Source organism: Ooceraea biroi, chromosome 7 (genome assembly GCF_003672135.1).
Source record: "Ooceraea biroi isolate clonal line C1 chromosome 7, Obir_v5.4, whole genome shotgun sequence".
Taxonomy (NCBI): Eukaryota; Metazoa; Arthropoda; class Insecta; order Hymenoptera; family Formicidae; genus Ooceraea; species Ooceraea biroi.
This window is the reverse complement of record NC_039512.1, coordinates 11,657,322-11,679,264: the sequence shown is the minus strand read 5'-3', so window position 1 is coordinate 11,679,264 and position 21,943 is coordinate 11,657,322. Positions and strand designations below refer to the sequence as shown.

Below are 21,943 nucleotides of genomic sequence, written 5' to 3'. Positions count from 1 at the left end.
GCCCTTTTCTTTATGCCTGAGATCTTTAAGCAGGCCGATTCTCGTTATCTCCATCTCCAGAAAAAGCCCCTGCAAGTTCTGTCAACTGCGAAAAACTTTGGAATGTCTGAACTTTCGCGCGAAATCTTCGCAAATCTCTCGGCCGATGAAACTTTGTTTTGTCAGTCAAACGACGAGTACTGCGAGGAGCTTGGGTAATTATTTCCCCGGCTTCAAAGGAACAGTCGATTCTCTTTCACGTCGTTTAGTTTCCCGCCTTGGTCTCTTTCCTCTTTAACGTCAAGGAAACATTTTCCTCGTCGAGGATTAATTTTTCAGGCGCGTCGAAACGGCGCGGGTTCACTCTCGAGTCTTTCTTCTTATTTTTCCCTGTCAGGTTTCCTCGCAAAAAGATGTCCCATATCAAGCGAGAAGAAAGGGGTGAGAAAGAGGGGGAGAAACCGCGCGATGATCGCTTTATAATCCGCGCAGGGCGAGAGTACATTGCCGTGATGTATCGCCGGAAGAAGCCACCAAGCAGGGAGAAGTCTGTCCGCCACTTCCTGCCGACCGTCGCGGAAATTGCGGGGGTAAAACGCCAGACAGCTTAAGAAAATCGTTTGTCATTCTTCCCGGTATGTGACGACGCAGCGAGAATTAATTCCAATAATTAAGCCGTAAGCTCTGCGTCCGCAGTCTTAACAATTCACTTGGAACTCGGAAGTCTCCCTTCGTTTCCATCGAGGAGAACTTCCGTTTAGGCCGGAACGCGATTCGTTTATCGGTGAAGCGTTTTGCGATGCGTAGTACGGCGAACGATCTTCGGGGTCGATTTTTATGGCAAAGGGTAAAGCGTACACGCGTCGAAAGAATGTTCGACGGCTAAAAGCAACCTAAATCTAAAATAACATCGTCTATAAATAATCGCCGATGTTATAAATCGCTCGTTAGAGGGATCAAAACGTAGCGCGCTGAAGATCTCGATAAAGACATTATTGGTGAATTATAAAAAGTTACTCTCTTCGTCGCGTTAATTGAAAGTTCCAGTTTGACGTAGCGCGTTTTTCTATATTTTATGATGCTTTCATTTTCCATTTATTTTCTGTTTCTCTTTTTATTTCGGGATTTTTTTCTTAAATTTAACATACCTGTATTATATATAATTCCTTGTTTAACGTATAGATGTAATTGTTACAAGTTTTTATCTTTAGAATCAGGATTCTGCATAGCAGAATGTCATATTTTCCAGAATTGTATCTTTGTGAAAACTGAATTCCTCAAAATGCGAATATTTAGAGATCGGATTTCAGCGTATATTTGGATATTGGAAAATTTTTTTCATTTTTCAGACATTTTTGGTTCCCCAATTTAAATGATTGCCGCGATAAAAGCGATTCAACGATTCAATGAAGGTATTCCATTATGTGCATACGTCCCTTTTGCCGAATGCTTTCGCACACCGGACTACCGTACATATTTCGTGAGTTTTAAAGTTCGCACGATCGTGACACGTGTTACACACATATCCCCGACATGTCAGAGAGAGCAAAAGAAAGAGCCCCATCGAACTTCGCGGCGATGCTCATGAGAACATGACTACTTTAACGCTTATGATCAGTGCTCGTTTTTTGACAAGTGAAAAACAGTAAAAGGATTTTTGCTAATTTCATAGGGCGTGACCACACAAACTCGTGCCGGTCGCTCGGTCGAAAGCGCGACATGCGCACGAACACGCACAGATAGATCATGCCGTCGCTATAGTAACCCCCGTGAGTCTGAAAGAGCGCAGTTCGACGGATGTTTTATTCGCGAGTCGCGATATTACGCGGTATTACCGTACGCGCATCGATGTGGGGAATGATTTCGAGCGTCGCCCCCTCCCTGTCTCGATCCTGCTTTTTTTCCTTTTTTTCGTAAAAGCTGCATATTTCAAATACCGGTGAAGGGAAAATTAAATGAAAAAGCAATATAGTATCTGATACCTTTGATTACAGTGTATCGTAATAAAAGCTTTGCGTAACATTATGCGGGGAAACGTTATTCCAGCAATATTTACTCTGAGTGCACTCACGGAAATGAAACGGGGGAGAAACTGTAGCATTTACTACTAAAGAAAAGAAATTTGCGAGAAATAATTCAACTATTAAGCTTTAAATGCAAAAAGGCAAGCGAGTGCGCGCACTGTTGCGTTAAATTAATGTTAATTTACAAGACCGGAAGTGGTCTCCGAAGATCATTCCTTCAGAGATCCCTTGAATGGAGATTCTGTGGGGAATCGCAGCAGATTTTCCATTAAGGGAAAATATTCAAGAGGAAAAAGGGAGAGAAAGAGAGAGAGAGAGAGACGTGTAATCGCCGTCGGCCATTTCCTTATGAATGCCGGGGCGAGGAAGAGCGGAAGCTAATATAATCGACGTCAAGACGAATGGCACGATGCATCCGTGCCAGGACATCATTGTGAAGCGCTCGATGACGCGAAACAAAGAGGAATCCCAGACCGCCCGGAGGTTCAGTTTGGCACAGCTTCCTACATTGCCCTAATCGATCGGCGAGCCTTTAAGGGGATGATTACCCGCTTAAGTTTAGTGAGGACTTTATTTCCGCGGCTGCGAAAACATTTTAGATTCGACGAGAAAAATCGGCAGACGACTCCGTAAAAGATAATAGAAAGATAGATTAGGATTGGGACAGGGTTGAAGAGTACTTTCATTTCTTAATTTCATAATTGTGTATTAATAAAATTCACGTATTATTTATGTGTTTAATATTTATATTTTATTATATACATGCATTCATTACTATTTTTTATGTGCTGTTTTATGTTATATCCTATTATTCAGCAAGATTCTTTTATTGGATATATTTTCTCTGTTTATTTTCAATATTCAATTATATATATTTTCTCATTATATAAAAGTAAAACTTTTCTTTTACAGTTTAATATTTCTAAAATTACGAGAATTAATATTTTTTATTATTTGATATTTAAAATATATATCTGAAAAGTCATTTATTTTTAGCTATAAATGAAGAGTTATTCATACTTTGGCGTTCTTATTAGGTATCAGGAAATCGATTCCGATTTATGCAGTGTCGACTAATATTAGCTGAATGTTATTTTAACGGCAAATCTTCTCAGACAAGTCAGAAACCGATTATTTCTCAGAGAAAATTCGACAGACAGTTTCCATTGAGAATCTAGCATCGAGCCATTTAAAAAAGAGCGTTGAAGTAAGAACTTTCAAGCGTCACTCGCAAAAGATCTCTCTTCCTTTCAGACGCCCTTTAGACGTTTTTTACGCGTCTCTTGGACTCTTACGTCGCTGCATATAAAGCGCGTGACGCGCGCACTACGTCCCGCTATAAATATAAATACGCAGTACATAAAAAGTATACATAAGAAATGAGAAAAGCTAAATAAAACGAAGAGAGAGCAGTTCTAAAGATACAGAGATACGTAAACCCTCCATCTCGCGTCGCCCTCCACCTCGTCCAGGGGGAGCTGCAGTCCTTCAGCAGTCGCGCAAACACGATTTTCCGTGGACGGACGTATCCACTGCACGGAAAACCGGCCTCGTAGATGCAATCGCGTTAATTCATCGACTGCGGCCGCAGCTCGTGTAATCTCTCTCTCTTTTTCCCTCGCGTCCCCGTTCTTTCCGCCCTACATCGATACGATCTTTCGATAGCGGCCCGTAAATTTATTACGGGGGCTCCCAAGACCCGCATGCGTGGTGCAGGTCCGCGGATTTTTTATCTCGCAGAGGCGACACTCGATAATTGGATCGGTCCTGCGGTGCGATCCGATCACGCAATCCCGAATTCGGCCGATCAGCGCCGAGACACGCCGGGGATCCCCTCGGCGTCGGCGTGGCGGTGACGTTCGCAAATGAAGAGTTTTACGAGCTCCGTTACCCCTGCGTTTCGCGTCCATGCGCGCGACAGGCAATTTTCCCTTCGAGATAAAGTTTCTCGCGGTCCCGGACACGCTCACGCGTCGCGCGATTCTGCCGGTCTTTTTAAATCGCGGCCCCTCGCGCGGAAAATCGGGCGAACGAGATTTCCCCTATGAGAGGAGACGCGACGTTCCGGAATACCTCGTTCGGATTTATTATTCCCGCGAGCGTTCGTTAGACGTTCCGCGAGACTTCGAGCGCAGATTTTTCTCGTCCGCTAGCTGGCTGGCCGTGTTAACTGAATTTGCCGGAAACACGTACGTCTCGTACGTATCCGGCGAAACGCTCGGGAACACGGATGCGCGCAGCCATGCACGCGAATTTCATAACTTGTTACTGCAGTGTTATGTGCCACGTAATCTCGCGATAGTAATTTCACGAGCATCGCGGTGCTCGCAAAGTCAACGAAGGACCGGAGCGAGAATGAATTTCGCGTTCCCGCCTTGCGGCTTGTGCCTCCCAATCCTTTAATCCATTTATACGGCGACCAGAGAAATTTCATCTAACAGATGTGAAAATTCTGTGTAAGTATCGAGGAGATATTCCAACATCGCGAATTGAGCGGAATTCCGCAGTGATATTTAACGAAATACACATTTGCATTTCTCCTTTTGTGTATTCCTAATTTATATATTGCAGCACGAGCGCAAATTTACAGGACATTTTTTGATGTAAAACAACGATCCACCTCCGGATGCTTTAAGCCTGCAAATCAGTATAAGGAAAAGATCGTTTAAAATTTAAATGTACTTTGCGACGATATTATTTTTTGGATGTGGAAAGGAGATTTCGCGATGAGCGAGCGACATTTCGGGCTAACTCCCTTCGTTCTTACGAGTCCTTAATCCCTTTCCCAGGTTACACGGCGAAAAGAGGCTTTGCCCAGCCAGCGAGCCCGTCGTCGTCGTTCTTCCGGAAGGCAGCGCGTTATTGCGATCCACGATTCACCTGCTCGCAAATCTCTTAAACCGCGCCCACACTCGCGCCGAATGCATTGTGCATGTGTAAATATTGCACAAGAGATATCACTTCTCCCGATGAAGGTACGGAGAACGAATCAAAAGAGGAAGTTAAAAATTTATTAGTTTCGAAATCGCGACGTCGCGCAATTACAAATAATTGAAAATAATAGGGTTACTTCCGGTAAACTACCTTCCGCGGCAGAACAAACTCAAAATCGAGCGTTTGTATTATGCAAGCTCGAAAAATGTGGCCCGTAGGTATTTTATCTCGGGAAAATTGCCTGTTGCATATAGATTAAAGCACGGTACAGGGATAACTACAGCGTAGGAATAATTAGGTTGTAACTCTTCGTTTACGAGCTACATAATCAGGTAATGCTAATTTGTTCCTCCGGTCAGTCTCTCTAGTTTTGCTTTAATCTTTTTGAATATTTTAAGCACTTAAGCTCTTTTAAGGCTTTGAATATTTTAAGTCTTTTAACACCTCGAATTTTTCGTGAACTATTAAGTATCTTGGTTCGAGAATTTGGTTATTGGAAGCGTTTCAGAATATTTCGGTTATTTCGATTTTTTATTTCGATTTATTTTTAATGTAAAACCCGATAACAATGTTATTTCAGTTTGAGCCAGAAAAGCCGCAGAGAGTAGCGACGTTTTTGGAACATTCTGTGAATACTCGGGCAACCGCTTCAAGCACACTTCAAGCCGCTTCAAGTCGCTTCAAGCCGCGTTAAATACCGTGCGATTACGTCGCGCGGTCTAGACAAAACCAGACACATCTGACAATACTATTAAGTTGACAGAAAATAATTGCACGACGTAGCTTGCAAAAGCTCGGCGCTTACGTGGCATCACCGACGAGCGATGCGCGTCATTTTACATTGATATCTCCTCTCGCATTCGCTTCGCGGCTATACAGACGAGTACGCATCGCACGCGTCAAGTCGCGCTGAATTGCTGAAGTACGCGAAGTCACCATGTAACTGAACTTAATTAAGCGAAGCTAAAATTGCTGGCAGTATGTAACTTAAATTACTGCGTACCGCGCGACGCCCGCAATCGGCGAAGCTGAACGCAAAGCAACTACCTCGCGACACGCTCTTGGCAAGAATTAGCCTTCGTAAATTTCCAACGATAGCAGAAGCTGCAGTAAAGTCAAGATAAAATCGTAAGTGGATTTACGACGCGCGTGGATAGAGCGCGCGCCGCACTTTACGCTGGAATTTTCACGTGATCTGGAAGATTAGCGGGTTAGTAGATGCTTTCGCGATTCTACCCCAAAGGGCGCTTACATTTCTCAGCATTGCCAATACTCTCTGTTCGTTGAACTTCCTTTGACATCACGCCGTTCAATACCTTCCTCCAACGCAAACAGTTCTATGGATGTGGCACCCACGCGATAAATTAATGGAAGAATCAATAATTACTATACGTATGATTAATATACATCTATTAGCATGAGCATATAACTAACCCTTTGCGGTCCTTTGTCGAACCAGATTCAATATATGTCTTACGGCCATTTTGCGAATAATACTCTCATTATTACTCCAAGTCATGTATAATTATAAGTATTAGACTATATTACCAAAATCTTCACGAAAGTCTCTTAAATGATATAAACTCAAATATAAACTGAAATATAAATATTAGATTACACGAAAAAAGTTCAAATAAGGATGTTTTGAGGCTGATAAAAGCCTATTTGATGCTTTTTGAAATACATTTTTTAGACTCGACCTCAGGATATTGGAGATCAGAGGGATCAGCAATGATCGGGAAAGATCGTAAACTTTTATAGTAGTATACATTTATATAGCAATGTGTATTTATATTGTACCTTCCGATCTTCCCTTTGCACTGGCATGCAAATGCGGCGCAGAAAATGACTATTCCTTTAAAGCAATATAGCGTCGACTCTTTACGCTGACTCTTTACGAGCGCTAGCACCTTTTCTGGCCGCGTTGTGAGTTTAAAGCTGTTGTTAAAAGCGACATGCCTGACTTTTACGACGGAACAATAAGCAGCTTTACGCAAATGTGTGAACATTTCGTTGTTCCGCATCTAAGAACTGGACAATTAATGCCTAATAAGATTGATATTCGCTTTTATCGCGTATTCAATTGTCGAGGTACTCGATATTGTAATTTGCCGATATTCTGTAGCTATGAATTACCTATAATGTCAAAAATTTCGATATTGAAACGTCCTAGCGGTCACCGTTTATTCCAATTTGTCTTTTAGTCGAGTGGAGTGGAGCTTTAATTTCCTGCGATGCGTTACACATGCGTCACACATGTATCAATACACTCACACATCTAATATTTATAGCTATGAGTTCTGCACTTCTGAAAGAGAATTAAGAATAAAATTTTATTATTTAATTATCTAGATTAACAAACACGATCTAGAGTAATCTATAAGAATATCTATAACAATTGTTATGTAAATTTAGGTAATGTTACAAGTTGGAAATACATTACACATTTGGAAAATGTTTTGTGTTCCAGGCCTCGTTTTACTCGACAGCACTGAAAACCCTGATCTCTGTGTCTACTGTGATACTGCTTGGCCTCATATTTGCTTACCATGCCTTAGAAGTTCAGGTATGTATCACACGTGTAACAGAGCGTGGAATATGGCGTGAACGAATGTTTAAATAAAATATTTTTTTCAAATATTTAAAAAACAAATATTTAAATAAAATATTTAAGCGTTTAAATAACAAATGTAACAATTTCCAAACGCTGAACCAATTAAATCTGAATATGATATAGGGACTGCATGCATTGATTGTTTCAAAAAATAAAGAAGTTAATTTGTCCACTCGCTCGTCCCCATGATTGCTTGTCGTTTTACACATTCGTTTAATTCATAACAAGTTGGATACATAAAATAAAATTTTGCACTTCGACCGTTACGTAATTTTCAAAAAAAAATTTAATTCGGAAGCTCGACAAATAAACATTTTTTTTGTTTGTTTACGCTTAAGGGGTTACATACCTCCATAGCGGCGAAAAATTGATATGTTTGGGGAATTATTTTAGGGGGTATATCTGAAATAATAAAGTAAAATATGAATTGCATATGATTTACTGGTCCTTTAAGTGTAAAAAAATAATTAATAATAAATTTTTTAATATTAATAAAATGAAGTTTTGTGGCATTAATTGGACCGCTGCTGAAAAAATGTCCCCTCAGAGTCGGCATGATATCTTCTTGTAACATTGATGGATCTGACAAATGCAAGAAATTTCTTGTAAAGTAATGTTGTAGTTATAGTCTGTCGAGCCAGATTTTTTAATTTCAAAAAAATAAACAATTTATGCCATGTCAAAGTTAAACTTCATGTTTTCATGAAAAATTTTGGTCTTTAATTGTTTATAAAAATTGTATTAAACAAAATTGCAAAAAAATGGCTCGACAGACTATAGACAAAACGATTACGAAGATTTGAGAACAAAAAATTTTAAAAAATATTGAAAACTCTTCGAGTTATCGTGCCGACCGTGTCAAAACAACTGGTTTCGAGAAAAACGCGTTTAAAGTTTGAGAAGTAAAAATCGTGTAAATATTAATTTTTGTAGTGAGCTTAATCTCCCATTCCAATTTCATATTGCGTGCCTTCCTTCTCGATAATTTTTATATTTTGTACAGTTTTCTGTAATCTGTGGGCTGTTCGAGCTTCTTTGCGGTAGCCTGCGCCGCACGCAGCAGCTGCGTGCCGCGGCCCGCCTCCTGACGCGCGGTCATATTTATTGTTATATCTTCGTTACGGATTGGAATTTTTCACTAATTCTTTTTTATTATATTTTTAAAAGTATAAAGAATGAAAATCAATAATAAAAAAAATCGATTGTTTGAAAATTCTGAAGGTATGTAACCCCTTAACCGAGCAAATTTAACGATAAGTCGAAAGATATTTCCGGTTTTATCACTATTGGAAAGGCGTATCATCACGATAGCAAGGAAATAAGCAACATTTCTGCATAATAATAAAATAATAAAATAACAAAATAAATTTCTCTCATATAGGAGAACGTAATTCGCGGCAGTCGTTTTCGCGTTTCGAGCGGATCGAGCGTGACATTATGCCTCGGTGATCGCAGAAATTTAACGGCCGTCGTCCATTGTGCCGTCAGCCTAGATCGCGGGAAACCGACATGGAGCTAATCGAAACGGTGCTGCGCGAAATAGCGCGGACAATTTCGTCAGCGTGCGTGCATACGTGTGCATACGCGCGTGTACGCTCGTACACGCGCCCGTGCACGGGAGTGTTAATGCGCCGCTAATAAAAGGCCAATTACGTCGCGCGCGATTAAATTTTATCTACCGGATGCACAATGCATCGCCATCGACTGCCGGTTATTTATGCGGCGGGAGCTGCATTTCGAGTTTCCCGCTTATGCATCTTTAAACCGCGAACTGAATCAATAAGGACATATTTGCGGAGCAAATGAATATATAACGATCTTTCGGCTTTGGATGTCCGGATCGATAAGTGACAATAGCACGCGAAACTTCACGTAAAACTTCAAATCCGCAATGAAATCTTCAGGCCGACGAGGCATGCAGATTGCCTCGGCGGAATTCTCGTTGTGTCTACTTTCGCCTCGTAACGGCGAATCCTCATTGCGATAATGGCAAATAAATCCTTCTTGTGGCCGTTCTTTGAAGTAAAAGTTTCGACTCGTTACTTCACTACGCAAAAGCGGCGCGGGGGACACTGAAATGCGCTGACTGTGAGTTACTCGTAACTTTAACAATGCAACGCACACAATTCTTCTTTTGTCACAAATACAGGAACAAGTAAATGGCTCTGTCTCTTTCTTCTTTCTCACGAGAATACCACCCAAATGTGGATTCTGTTTCAGTCGCTTTTGAGTAACACCGTAAATATCGTAAAATACTGTAAAACACCCTGAAATATCAAACATCGCATCTTCAAGCGCTTTTTATTCGGAATCACAGATAATTTTAATTTTAATCTCTTGCATTCGGTAGATATGCGATGTGACGAGAGTCATCAAACGATTTTCAAACTTAATCAACCGCATTAAGAATTTATCTGCAATCTCATGTGGTAATCGAGAAAAGTGACGACGTTGAAGCAACTCGAAGAGAGCCAGCGAAATATTCCGCTATGATATTCTCAGAAGGAAGCCGAGGCTTTCGCCTCGCTTCCGGCCGACAGGCCGGAACTCGTCTTAATGAGGTAACAATGGTCGGCAGCGAAGCGAGCTTCGCAAAGCCGCGCAAAGCTTGGACGAGCTCGAACGTTTAAGCGTCAACTCAAATATTGACGCTACGACCGGTTCTCAAGTCTCTGCGGAGACGGAGAGACTCTACCGTTATCTACCGGGTGACTCGCGCGGAAGTGACGTTGTTAACTTGAGTGTCCCATCTCTCGGGTACTTCCGCATGAGTGGATTTGTAAGAATTCTTATTCGTATTCTTGACTGGAAAGAAAAAAAAGAGAAGAAACAAGAAAGAATAAATGTTCTGTCTTCCGAATGACAGGTCTTGGGTGCTAGAAAAAGTATCACGAAGAAAAGAGGAGATTTGAAGAGCAAATTCGGCGAGGATCGTCGATTCTGCAGTCTTTTTCCTTTTTTCGCAACTATTTTGATATTTCAAGTTTCTCGTTAAATAAACTTTCGACAAAATTCCTGTTAGTTTAACATCGACGTGTAACAGGTGCGACGAAAGCGAAACGGAAAAGTAATTTCGTCTCGATAATCAACGTCAACACGTTCGATAAACAACAGTAGCAAATTTCATTTAAATCTCTCTCATCGATCTCCAAGACGATCTCGCGTTAAATGTAGATCGCTGTTCACATGCGTTTGAGTAATACATTTTAATCGGGAAACATACGGATACTTGGCACAGAGCGTGAATAATTCGTATTCTGGCGTTTTCCCATTAATGTGTACATGCTTTACGTGAATCGCGCTGAGCGCGGATTAATTTTGCGGATCAGCTGGGCTCCAACGACGGAAATCGAAACCGGTCACCAGGAGAAAAGGAAAAAGCCGATGTAGCGACCGACGCACGTCCCCCGCGTATCCCGAAACGGATAATCCGGACTCAATGTGCCGGAAAAACGTTCTCGTCAAGCTCGCAGTAGTCGCGCGATGCAATTTCGACGCGATATGTCGGGGTCCTAGATATTGCCGCGATCCCGACAACGAGAATCAACGTGGTGGCATCGATTCGAGACGAAGAGAGTCCTGCGGTTCCGCTCGCCCTTTTTCCCATGGAAAAAAGACCGCTCGGAAATTCCGGTTCTAATCGAACTCCGCGCACGCTCGCTCCCTCGCTATGCACGCTTATTTAAAAAACGCAGTTTTTTGTACGGAAATAGCAAATTCTTGAAGATGAAATATCCTTCTACATATACGAGCTCTCTTGCGAATCTCGTGAACCTAATTTAACAGCGCACTCTCGTTGCTTGGAATTGGTTTCGCTTCGACGAGAAAGAGAATATTATTCAACTTACTGAATTAACATTTTACATTAATAAATATGTGAATATATAAAATATTGAATCTTAAATTACAATAATGAACGTGTGCTGAAACGAATTTGGATTTAAGCGAACGACGAGTCGTCTATTAATCCATTATCGAAATATAGTTCATCGTGTGATTACGAAGCTTCGAAGTTAAATCTGCTGGAAATGCCTTGAAGGCACTTATAGTCAGGAGAGTTATCGGTATCTGCGATTGGAAATGCCAGGAGCGAAAGGTTTAACGATGGCCAGTCCTGCTGCTTTAAGCTGGCACACGCAATCTTGCGGCAACAACGGCTGGCTTAGAGCCTAATGGCCCGCTGACCTTTCGGCACCTGTTGATTGTCGTTTATCAACGATTTGCATGCGCAGATTTGCTGGGATTCACCTGGCACTGCAAAAGGTTTCCCTCGGGAGACGTCGTCCTGATCGATGTCGCCCACGCCAGTTTCCGATCACCTCCCCCTCTTCTACCATGCGTCTGTGTTTTATCTGAAATCTTCTGCAGATTTCCGTAACGCAATCTTTCACTCATCAAATCCCTGATGTCAGATGTAAAAAGTTTTATCTCGTACTACACCGAGTAATGAATTTTAAATCGGATGAATTCGAATTATGAATTTTAAAGACACGACAACCTCTCAACTTTTAATAGATCAGTTACGATTAATCGATAAACCGCGTTTGAGGAATCATTCGTGATTTTAACGAACATTGTTGAGTTTAGGGAAATTGGTAGAATCCGTCATAAATATTTCATATCCTTGGTATCAGGAATCTCGTAATACAGTTTATTTTAGTGTCACATAATTTGTTATTTCGCGTTGTTTTTGTGATATAATAAATGCATAATGTTGCGCTGGCTGGCCTGAAGGTCAGGAGTTACCGAGTGCTACCGTCACGAATTCTTGGATCCATAAATCATCGATGTTAAATCGACGCTACTTTCTCAGCTCCTTAAATATGCGCGCAGGGCACGCCAGATATTTCTCGCCGTCGTCGATGTCGCACGTTTCTTCTTTCACAGCTTCCCGATATATATGTATCGGGAGCTTCTCTTTTCTTGTTACTCTCCGTGTCTCTCTTCCGAATTATTCTTGCAGATAAATCGACCCCCGTTGCATTATACTAATCTATTCAGGACCACCCGGTGGGTCACGTCTTTCGCGCCGGCTGAAATATACGAGCTGCAAAGTATCCGCTATGTACATATCAGGGATGAAGTATATCGGCCGGATGTGAGAGGTCTCGCGCATCGAGTGATGGATGTATCGTATTCTGCCGTAGATTCCGATCCTCAGGATGGAACAATTCCATTGTGAAAGCGGCGAAAATTTAAAATTGCAATTCCGACCGACACTCGAGAGACCTCGCGAGATGATTTACGACTGTGAGCTCCAATGATTCTTCGATAGCAAGAATCTTCGCGGCATTATGATAATCCGCCGGGACTTAGCAGGGACTCTGCCTCGGAGTCCACGACGATAACATCAAAGTTTCGCGGTATCGAGGATCTGCGCGGATGGAAATTTACAGAAGTGAAAAGCCGAGAGAATTGAGGGAAATAAATTTACGAGGCCAGAGACGACGCCTCCTTACGATGTGGAATCGAAAACTTGGAAGTGCAGAGTCCGTGGGATCCATGATGGAGCTAGGAATTTTCGCCAGTAAAGCTATACGACGCGTTATCAGTATATTTGCGAGAACAAAACCGCGACCGTGTATCAACGTTGCACGATACGAGATATGTGTCGTTTCGGCACAAATTGCTCGGCACGAATTGTTATTCGGGGTAGAATAATACTGTGTCACGGTGTGTAGGACCCTTTAACCGCGCAGGCTGTTTAGATCTGGCAGGATCGTTACCGCGTTAAGGATGATTTGTTACTGGAATGGCGACGGAGCGTACGGTTACGGCAACGCTTACGATCTCTTGTACGTAACGGATGGCAACGATAAGTAACGAGTACGTGTTGCAGCGTTTTAATCAAGTTACAGCGAAGCGGCTGGAATTCATATTAACTGGAGCCTCAAAGAGACGAGCTCTCGTATCGAAATACGCGGGCTCATTTGTCTTGATTGGCTAATTGGCAATATTACGCGCGACCGCGAGTCAACAGTACCTGAAAGTTGCTTTGTACAGCATCCTGTGTACGATAATGTGATGAATCGGTATGATTAACTCACTCGTTTTGTTTATTCTCGTCTGCAATCGTGCAAAATGAATGAGCACTGCACACGAACATTTTTCAATAATGCTCGGGTTTAACGAGAATCGTTAATACTCTCTTTTTAACTCCTCATCGCGTATTTATGCGAAATTTATACTAAAGAAGACTGCTTCGAGGATATTTTATTCGACAAAGAAAATCTTAATTAATAAAGAAGAGTCGAATGTCGAGAACTGTTTAAAAATTCAAACGTTGAATAATCAAGATATCGAATATCTGAATAATAATTCAATAACACTCGCGTATTACTTTTCCACTATTTCTCAGATAACGGATGGACTTTCAAATAACCAGATATTATTTCCTACCATTCGAATATCGAGTATAAATCACAAAGTAATAAAAGCTACTCAGATATTTCTGGGAAAATCATCGTGGAAATTTACAGAGAATGTTTTTGTCGATGTTGGCAGCGTTGGGATTTAGATGCATTTAAGGGATGCAAGTGAGTTATCCTGTTATCCGTCGACTTTGTATATGTTGCACGGTAGTTGTTCATGATCGATAACTGCGCGGACGACTGGCGGATCGCGATGACCTGGCAGCGGATCGTGCAGATCTCGGGGGAGCTGCTGATCTGTGCACTCCACCCGATCCCGGGCGAGTACTACTTCCTGTGGACTACGAAACTGGCGAACAAGAACGGCGACATCGGCTCCAAGTGGGTGCCGTACGACGTCACCCTCTCGCTGCCGATGTTCCTCAGGCTCTACCTCATCTGCCGGGTGATGCTGCTGCACTCAAAGCTCTTCACGGACGCGTCGTCGCGAAGCATAGGGGCCTTGAATCGCATTAATTTCAACACCAGGTTCGTCCTTAAGACCCTGATGACCATCTGCCCCGGTACGGTGCTGCTGGTCTTCATGGTCTCCCTGTGGATCATCGCCTCGTGGACACTGCGACAGTGCGAGAGGTGAGTACTCGTCTTCTTGACTCTTTACCGTATAGAGGATGGGAGGAGAAAAGGGTTACGAGTTGCAGGGAATTGCATTGCCAAGTTCCTGGCGTTAGTTAGTGCAAGGTTCAACGTTAATCGCTGCGCGATTAAATCTTGAGTTAATCCTACTGGAGAGTAAGGTCTCCATTTAAAATTAATTAAGCAACGAAAATTCGTCGTCTCCCCGTGTTCGATTAATCAAAATCCGTCAAATCTTTCGTATCCGACAGGCTTTCATAATTATCAACGTCGAAATAATCACCGTTCTTCGGTCAGTTTGTCTTTCGTTGCCCGGAGGGGATTGAAAGGACACTCGACTGGCGTTTCATCCGACTGACGTTTCCGCGCTGGCCGTTTCCTGCACTCGCACACAAGAACAACCGGCCGGCAGTGGTTTCATTTTATTCGCGCGATCCATTATCTGCAGACAGCAGAAAAGCCGTGACATGCGCATTTCGGAAATATACAGTCCGATAGACGCGACTCATTTGCGTGCGAGTTCCACGCGATGATTGATCTACGACCTAATGGTGCATCCTCGTCCGTCCGCGTTATCGCGTCGTAATCATAAATCTCGGTATTCTCGGTATCCGATCAAGCCCGCCACCCCATTCCACCCTACACTTCCCCTTCCTCCCGAGTTTACCGATTGAGGTCGTCGCCGTTGGCGATCGGCAGGATTTAGTGGATCTCGGGTGGACCGACTGATAATTAAATTCCCTTTCTCGCACTGTCCCTTCTTCTCCCCTCCTCCTGTAAATAGTCGTGCTGATTTCAGGGAATAATCAATCTTGCGTCCGGGCAATATCGCAAGACGCGACTTGAAGGATCTCCCTGTCTGCTGAGGCCGTCGTTCGAAGGGGGTGAGCTGGGAGGGAGGGAAAGGAGGAAGACGATCCTTCCTGTGTTCTCCTGCGTCGCCTCAATAAAACGTCCAGTTCCCCCTTAATGGACGGAGGTCTCCCTCGCAGGAGCGTAACTGAAATATTTATCACTCGGCGAACATTGATCTCTATCCTTTTTGCCCCCTATTTCGCCCTCCCTTGCCCACCCTCTACCCGTTTGGTTTGGCTGGCTGACTGGCAGCAGCAGCAGCATCCTGCGGAAGTCCTCGGCGAACGCCCGCGAGCGATCCTAAATCGCGAGAAATGTCGGCCGACTGTTTCATTGTTCATTTGAGGGCGATCTCGTTGAAAGCGAGAACTCTCCTGCGCCCGCGCACGTTTGATTTATTGCGTTCCGCGAGTTTTCCGATAGTCGATTATGATAATACTCTCGATAATGTTAGGTTCAGCTGACAGACACGTTTTCGTGCTGGCGCCTAGATAACTGCGCGGATATCGCGAATATTGATGCCTCGTGAAAAATCCTGCTTACACGGGAAACACCGCTTACGGGAGCAGTTAGTGCTTAATGCTCCCTCCCCCCTTTCCGGTAATCTCGGTGTTTGCAATTTTATTAAATAAATATTACGCGTGCAATGTGCACGTGACACGTGGCCGACGTTTGTGAAAGAACTTTTTTACGATTTAATTTTTTCGGATCGGCTGGATTTGAATATTTCCGGATTTCTTAGTCGATGTCCATTCGATTCTATCGAACGAATGAAATTAATTTGAGACAAAGCTAGCAGAGAGAAATTCTTAATGCTATTACGCTAAATTGTATAATTACGAATTACATCGCAATAAATCTTTCGGTAACCGTTAACAGATTATGTTTCCCGTTAATAATTGTTAATAATTTCACCTTGCGCGAAATTTCATTGATACTTTCATGTATTATATTTTTGTATTCTTTATAAAGCGAGCCATCGATAACAATATGTAATAGCGCCGCATTATTTACTAACGCGTACCGTTTATTATCGAATTTGCGGTCGCGTGTTTTGCATCTGCATTCACAATTAAAAGATCAATTCAATAATCTTTGCGCGTACTGTAAACATCAAGCAGCGAACCCCACGGCCAGTTTTACGCGCGGATCACAGGGAAACTGTCGCAATATTCCAACAATATTTTATTCAACGTGCGTGCGTGCAGCCGCGCGGATTTCCACGACAATAATACGATTCTCGCGGTACACGGCCGGCAATCAATCATACAGTCAACGTAGCTACGGGAATAATCCGTTCCGCATTAGATCCATAGAGTTGACCATTCGTTCCAACGCAAATGGACGATTTCAACAGCAGAACAGCTGTTGAAGAGGGCGTGAGGGACTTGTATTACGCGACCGATTGTATTGAAATCTCTTTTCTCTAACTCCAAGTTTTATTTTTTCTCTAATTTTTATCATCGTCCAAAAACAAGAACTACTTTTTTTTACGCGTCGACTTTAATATCTGTGCACCCCTTGCGGAACCCGAAAGAGAAGAGAGAAGATCGGGAAGAAGGTAAAGGCGGGCAAGGAGAGGCATGGAGTTTCCCAATATACTCTCAGATGATTCGCTTCGAGCGCAAGTTTCGGAGTTAATAGCACCGCGTTCGCGATTTGTTGGTCGGTGAAGCGATAATCGACCGGTCGGGGGTGGAAGATACCGTCGAGGGTCGGAACTCTTGATGGACCTTAAAAGATGGTCTCGCGCCCGCCACGTGAACGCGCGAGCGTGTAACGCCGGTCCCGGAGGCTGTTAAAACACGCTTTACGATGCGGATTACAGCCGACATGTCGACCCGCATCCCGTCCCAAACCCTCCTTGCGCCCGATAATGAATCTCGCGCAATGGGGGGAGGGAGGAACGACAGGCATAATGCCTATTCGTCCTATATATATAACTCGCCTCCTCCCCCGGTGTTCGCTTATCCTGCTGGATAAGAGATTGAATGTTCCGGCTACGGCGGAATGGACACGTCGAACCAGCGATGGGGATAAGCCGCTACTCACGCGATTTCGGTCCCCATAAACGATATTGTGCCTTTACTGCCAGGGAAGTTAAGGTAGAAACACCGAAGTAGCCTTTTATCGTATTTCGATGTCAATTAGAGAACTTTTATTAGTGTATATAACTGGCCAAGGAAACCAATATAGGGTGAGAGATAACGCTTCAGAAATTCCATTACTCCTTGTAAGACACAGATCAGATGGGATTAAAGGAAAAAGGATTATTTCGCAAATGCCCTTAAATCTCAAATGCGATCTTCTCTGTTGTCGAGTAGATTGAGAAAGATTTTAAATTTATGAGTCCTCGCAGACCTGAATACTTAAAACTAAGTATTTTGGAGCTTGAAGTAAGGCTCTCACAATCAGAGTTATCGACTTTGTTGAAGTGTAACAAAATTCTGCGAAAAAGTGGAATTCAAAAACTCGAGACCTCATATGGCAACATACATCGAATATCGAACATCGTGGTATTTATTAATTTACATTGAATGTTAACAAGAAAGCATATATTATATATAGATTCTTTTGACTTACGACCGCCTCAGGCACTCAAATTTAATAACAATACGTTAGAATGCTCCCTTTGAGACTATAATGCACAGTGATGCACAGTGAATTGAGCAATACGCGAGTATTAGATCATTAACTAAGTAATCCGGGTCGCGTCTAGATGATGATGAATCAAACCAACTCATGATAGGGTAACATAGCTTGTCGTATATTCATTTTATAGCAAAATAGGGAATTTAAAAAAATAAAAAACAAAATTCTCGAAAACATCGCTACATTGAGTATTACCATTTAGACACGATCCGGATTATTCAGATAATGACTTAATAATATTCATGAATACAATAAAAAGGAAATACTAAAATAAAAAATAGAAAAGTGAAGAGGAAGATGAACGACAAAGGAGATCTCCATCGCCATGTGTTCCTTGCTGAAATGATCATCACTTTGTCACGACAGGTTCCACGACGAGGAACACGCGAATCTCCTCAACGCCATGTGGCTCATCGCCATCACGTTCCTGAGCGTCGGTTTCGGCGACATCGTGCCCAACACATACTGCGGTCGAGGTATTGCCGTCTCCACCGGAATGATGGTAAGGGCAGATGTATAAAAAAGTAGCGTGAATCATCGCGAGAATCTTCATCGTCTCATCAAATCCTCCCACGAACCGGGGCATCTCGCTTGCTTCGATAACCATCGTTGTTCTTATCGAGACCGACTGTTGAGAATTACGGGCGCCACGTTGCTGTATCGCATACCACCGATCGTCCCACGATCGTTAATCCTCTTAGCAGAGTTAACCGCAAACTACGAGAGACACAATATGCGTCACCGCATCCGTCGAGACGCGAAATTGTAACTCCGTGTAACTCAAGCGCTTCGTGCTTCATTACGGTCGAACAATTGTAGCAGTCAACTACAGTGCCACGTTGAAAGCATCGGTCCTTGTTAGAAAAGTACAAGCGCAAACTGGAGGAACGTGTTATTCTTTCGTGATTGAATTAATTATGAGTGTTATAATAAATATAAATGTTACATTTTCACAAATGAAATTATATACATACATCTTGAAAAATTATGATACGAGAGAATCGATAGAAATCATTATATTCAATAAACAAGAACATAAAAGGAGAAATTTGTTTTAGACAAATAAAGTCAAACGTTGAATGTGTTTGATATTCGGACGGGTGATCGCTTGAGCATATCGAATACGTCGAGTTTTTTAAATAATAAAAATATCAGGACGAGCACGGAGTCGATTCCGAATATGATGCATCGCACTATTGTTTCAAGAAACAACGAACATTTACGAAAAAAAAGAAGAACACGATCGAGGGAACGGAAGAACACGTCTCGCGAGCGATAGATGCGATTCGGACCGCAGCCGCAGTGCAAATCACCCATCCTGATTTACACCGTCACGTTTCGGCGATCGCCTCGCTTTACGGTGTTGCACGTGTAACCGCCTGTAATTAAGGGCAATGCGGGAGACACAATAAACGTCACGTCCATTCTCTCCCTCCGGGAATGCCCGGGTGTCATTCCTTATTGTCATTGCATCCACCCTTTCTTCTCTCTCTCCCTTCCTCCCTCATTTTCACCACCATTTGCATCACTCCGACATCACCCACTCACTCCTGTTAATCCGTTAGATTTCCAGCTATCGTCGAGCTTTAAGCACGGTTGGCTTCGGGGCTCGATGTGAGCTAATTCCTCGTAAACTTCCGGTTCCCGGCTACGCCGGTTGTTCCCGGAAGTCCAGTCCCGGTCACAATTCACAATACGGTTCGAAGTCACCCCTTCACCGCTCCCGCCAATCCCTTGCATTTATGAGATTTTCTCTCCCCCTCCCTCTCTCGTGTGCATTTATGCGCTCGATGCGTCCGTAAATCGCGCGGAATTGCTCGGTCTTCGCGTCCGCGATTCCAGCTATTAATTTCTAACGGCGAACGGAGAGCAATCTCGTGCTCCACTGGATGACCTGTTTTCCAACGAAACGGATAGTCGGCCCGGCGATTAAACAAGAGAGACTGACCTCGTTTAAAGAAAGATTATAAAACTAGTAAAATAATCGCGATGATCGTTCCATTTTATTTCAAGTACATTTGATTCGCTCTGATACAGCACAGTTCATTGACAGAATGACACGATTTTTGGAAGTGCCACTTTGATACAGCCTGCAGGAAGATTGTCACGGTCTTTTATAGCTCTTTGATATCTTCCGAAAAGTCTTGCCTTTAATGACTAGCTTTTGGCTCGGAAACGAAGATGCGCGCTTGCTCGCTCACTATGTCCCATTTAGTTTCCTGCTCTTGAAATTGAAACGATTTTTCGCAGATATTAGAGATCTAAAAGATTGCAACAGTCTCCTGCACGATAAATCATCATCGGAAACCGGAAAGTGTTATAAATCGTTTTGTTAGATGACATTTTTTACTCGAGCAGATTTATGTTTATCTTACATGAGAAAGTAAATCGTTTTTGAATCATGCAGATTTTGATAATTAGTAGCAATAACGCCGACTCAAAACTATTATAAATTACAATCCGGAGAAAGTTTCCGAAAATGAGACTTCCAAAAGTTCTAAAACTAGCAGAAGCCAATGTTTCAAAATGCAAGAATTTTACATGGATAAAAATTCACAAGGAATTACATTTTCCATATTTTCAGGGTGCCGGATGCACCGCTTTACTGGTGGCAGTCGTCTCCAGGAAGCTCGAGCTTACGCGAGCGGAGAAGCACGTGCATAATTTCATGATGGACACACAATTAACGAAGAGGGTAAGACTGCTACGTAGTCCAGAATTTTTTTCTTTTTCATCGTAAAAAGATAACAACGGAATATTCGAACGTAGAGAAAAATTTCCCTATCGCGGCAGAATCGCACCGCTGCTACTTGCATACGTAATGCGAAAACGATGGAGTTTCGTTATCACGATAAATTATTCGATATCGCAACGAAACCCAAAATTTGCCGATACAATAGAAAACTCTTGCTTAAGCAAATTTGAAAAAAATATATTTCTCCCTCGCAAATGCAAATTGTTGCGAGATCGTCAATGTTACTGGTAAAATAAATAAAAATCAATTTGTTAATATACAGTAATGTAACGAGATTAGCAGATTTGTAGCAAAATTATTTTCAATATAAAAATAAATACACTACACATACAAATTTATGTTCACAATATAAAAATTATTTTTAACATAATACGTTAAAGATAAATTTACTCCTACAACAAACTTCTGCGATATAATAATTGACTAAATTTACGACAGTATATATAAATATACTTCTTGAACAAGCTTTCCTTCTTCATAAAGCTACTATAGGCAGTTCCATTGTAAGTCGTATGTTGTAAAACCCTAACAATCTTCGAATAGCGTTCTGCCATATATCGAAAAATTGGAACAACTTTTTTTGCATAGTCTTCTAGTCCAGTATCATCAATTGTAAAACAATAGAAAACTCTGTAAATAGAATGTAACAGAAAGCTTTGTAAACAGAAGACGATGGAAAACTCTGTACCGCGAGTACTTCCATTTAATATCATGAATTGTGAAAGATCCTGAAAAATCAAGCGTGAAGGACCAGTATTCGAATTGAACGGGAAAGATACTGAATACAGACTGAGTACAGAAGCGCCAGCGAATCTATACTAGTTTACGAATCTATAATAGTCTTCATCACTTTTACATTGACCGACAATAAGGGTGGCTATACATATACATATATAGTCACGCGCTTGCTGTTACATAGTCGTCCGAGCTACAATTTCTTTGCAACTGAAACTTTTTTATTTAAACATTCATTCGGCTCGTAGAGCACTTCGCTTAAGTGGCGAGAGATTTGTTTTGCAAATTTGTTTTGCTTTGGTTTACATTTTCAGCCCGACGAAAGTTTCCTGCGAAAAATGGCATTTTAATCATTCCTATATTTACTGGATGACTGGACACAAAGAAT

General features: G+C 42.2%; 1 protein-coding gene across 1 annotated transcript in view; it reads left to right on the top strand.

Annotated features, from left to right (window-relative positions):
* The window catches only part of LOC105279927 (small conductance calcium-activated potassium channel protein), a 77,389-nt gene that overhangs the window by 39,415 nt on the left and 16,031 nt on the right, over positions 1–21,943 (top strand). Inside the window, exons 4-7 of the mRNA XM_011340055.3 lie at positions 7,408–7,503; positions 14,134–14,555; positions 18,432–18,567; positions 20,650–20,760. Coding sequence (XP_011338357.3) covers positions 7,408–7,503; positions 14,134–14,555; positions 18,432–18,567; positions 20,650–20,760 — 765 coding nt within the window. The remainder of the gene's footprint in view (positions 1–7,407; positions 7,504–14,133; positions 14,556–18,431; positions 18,568–20,649; positions 20,761–21,943) is intronic.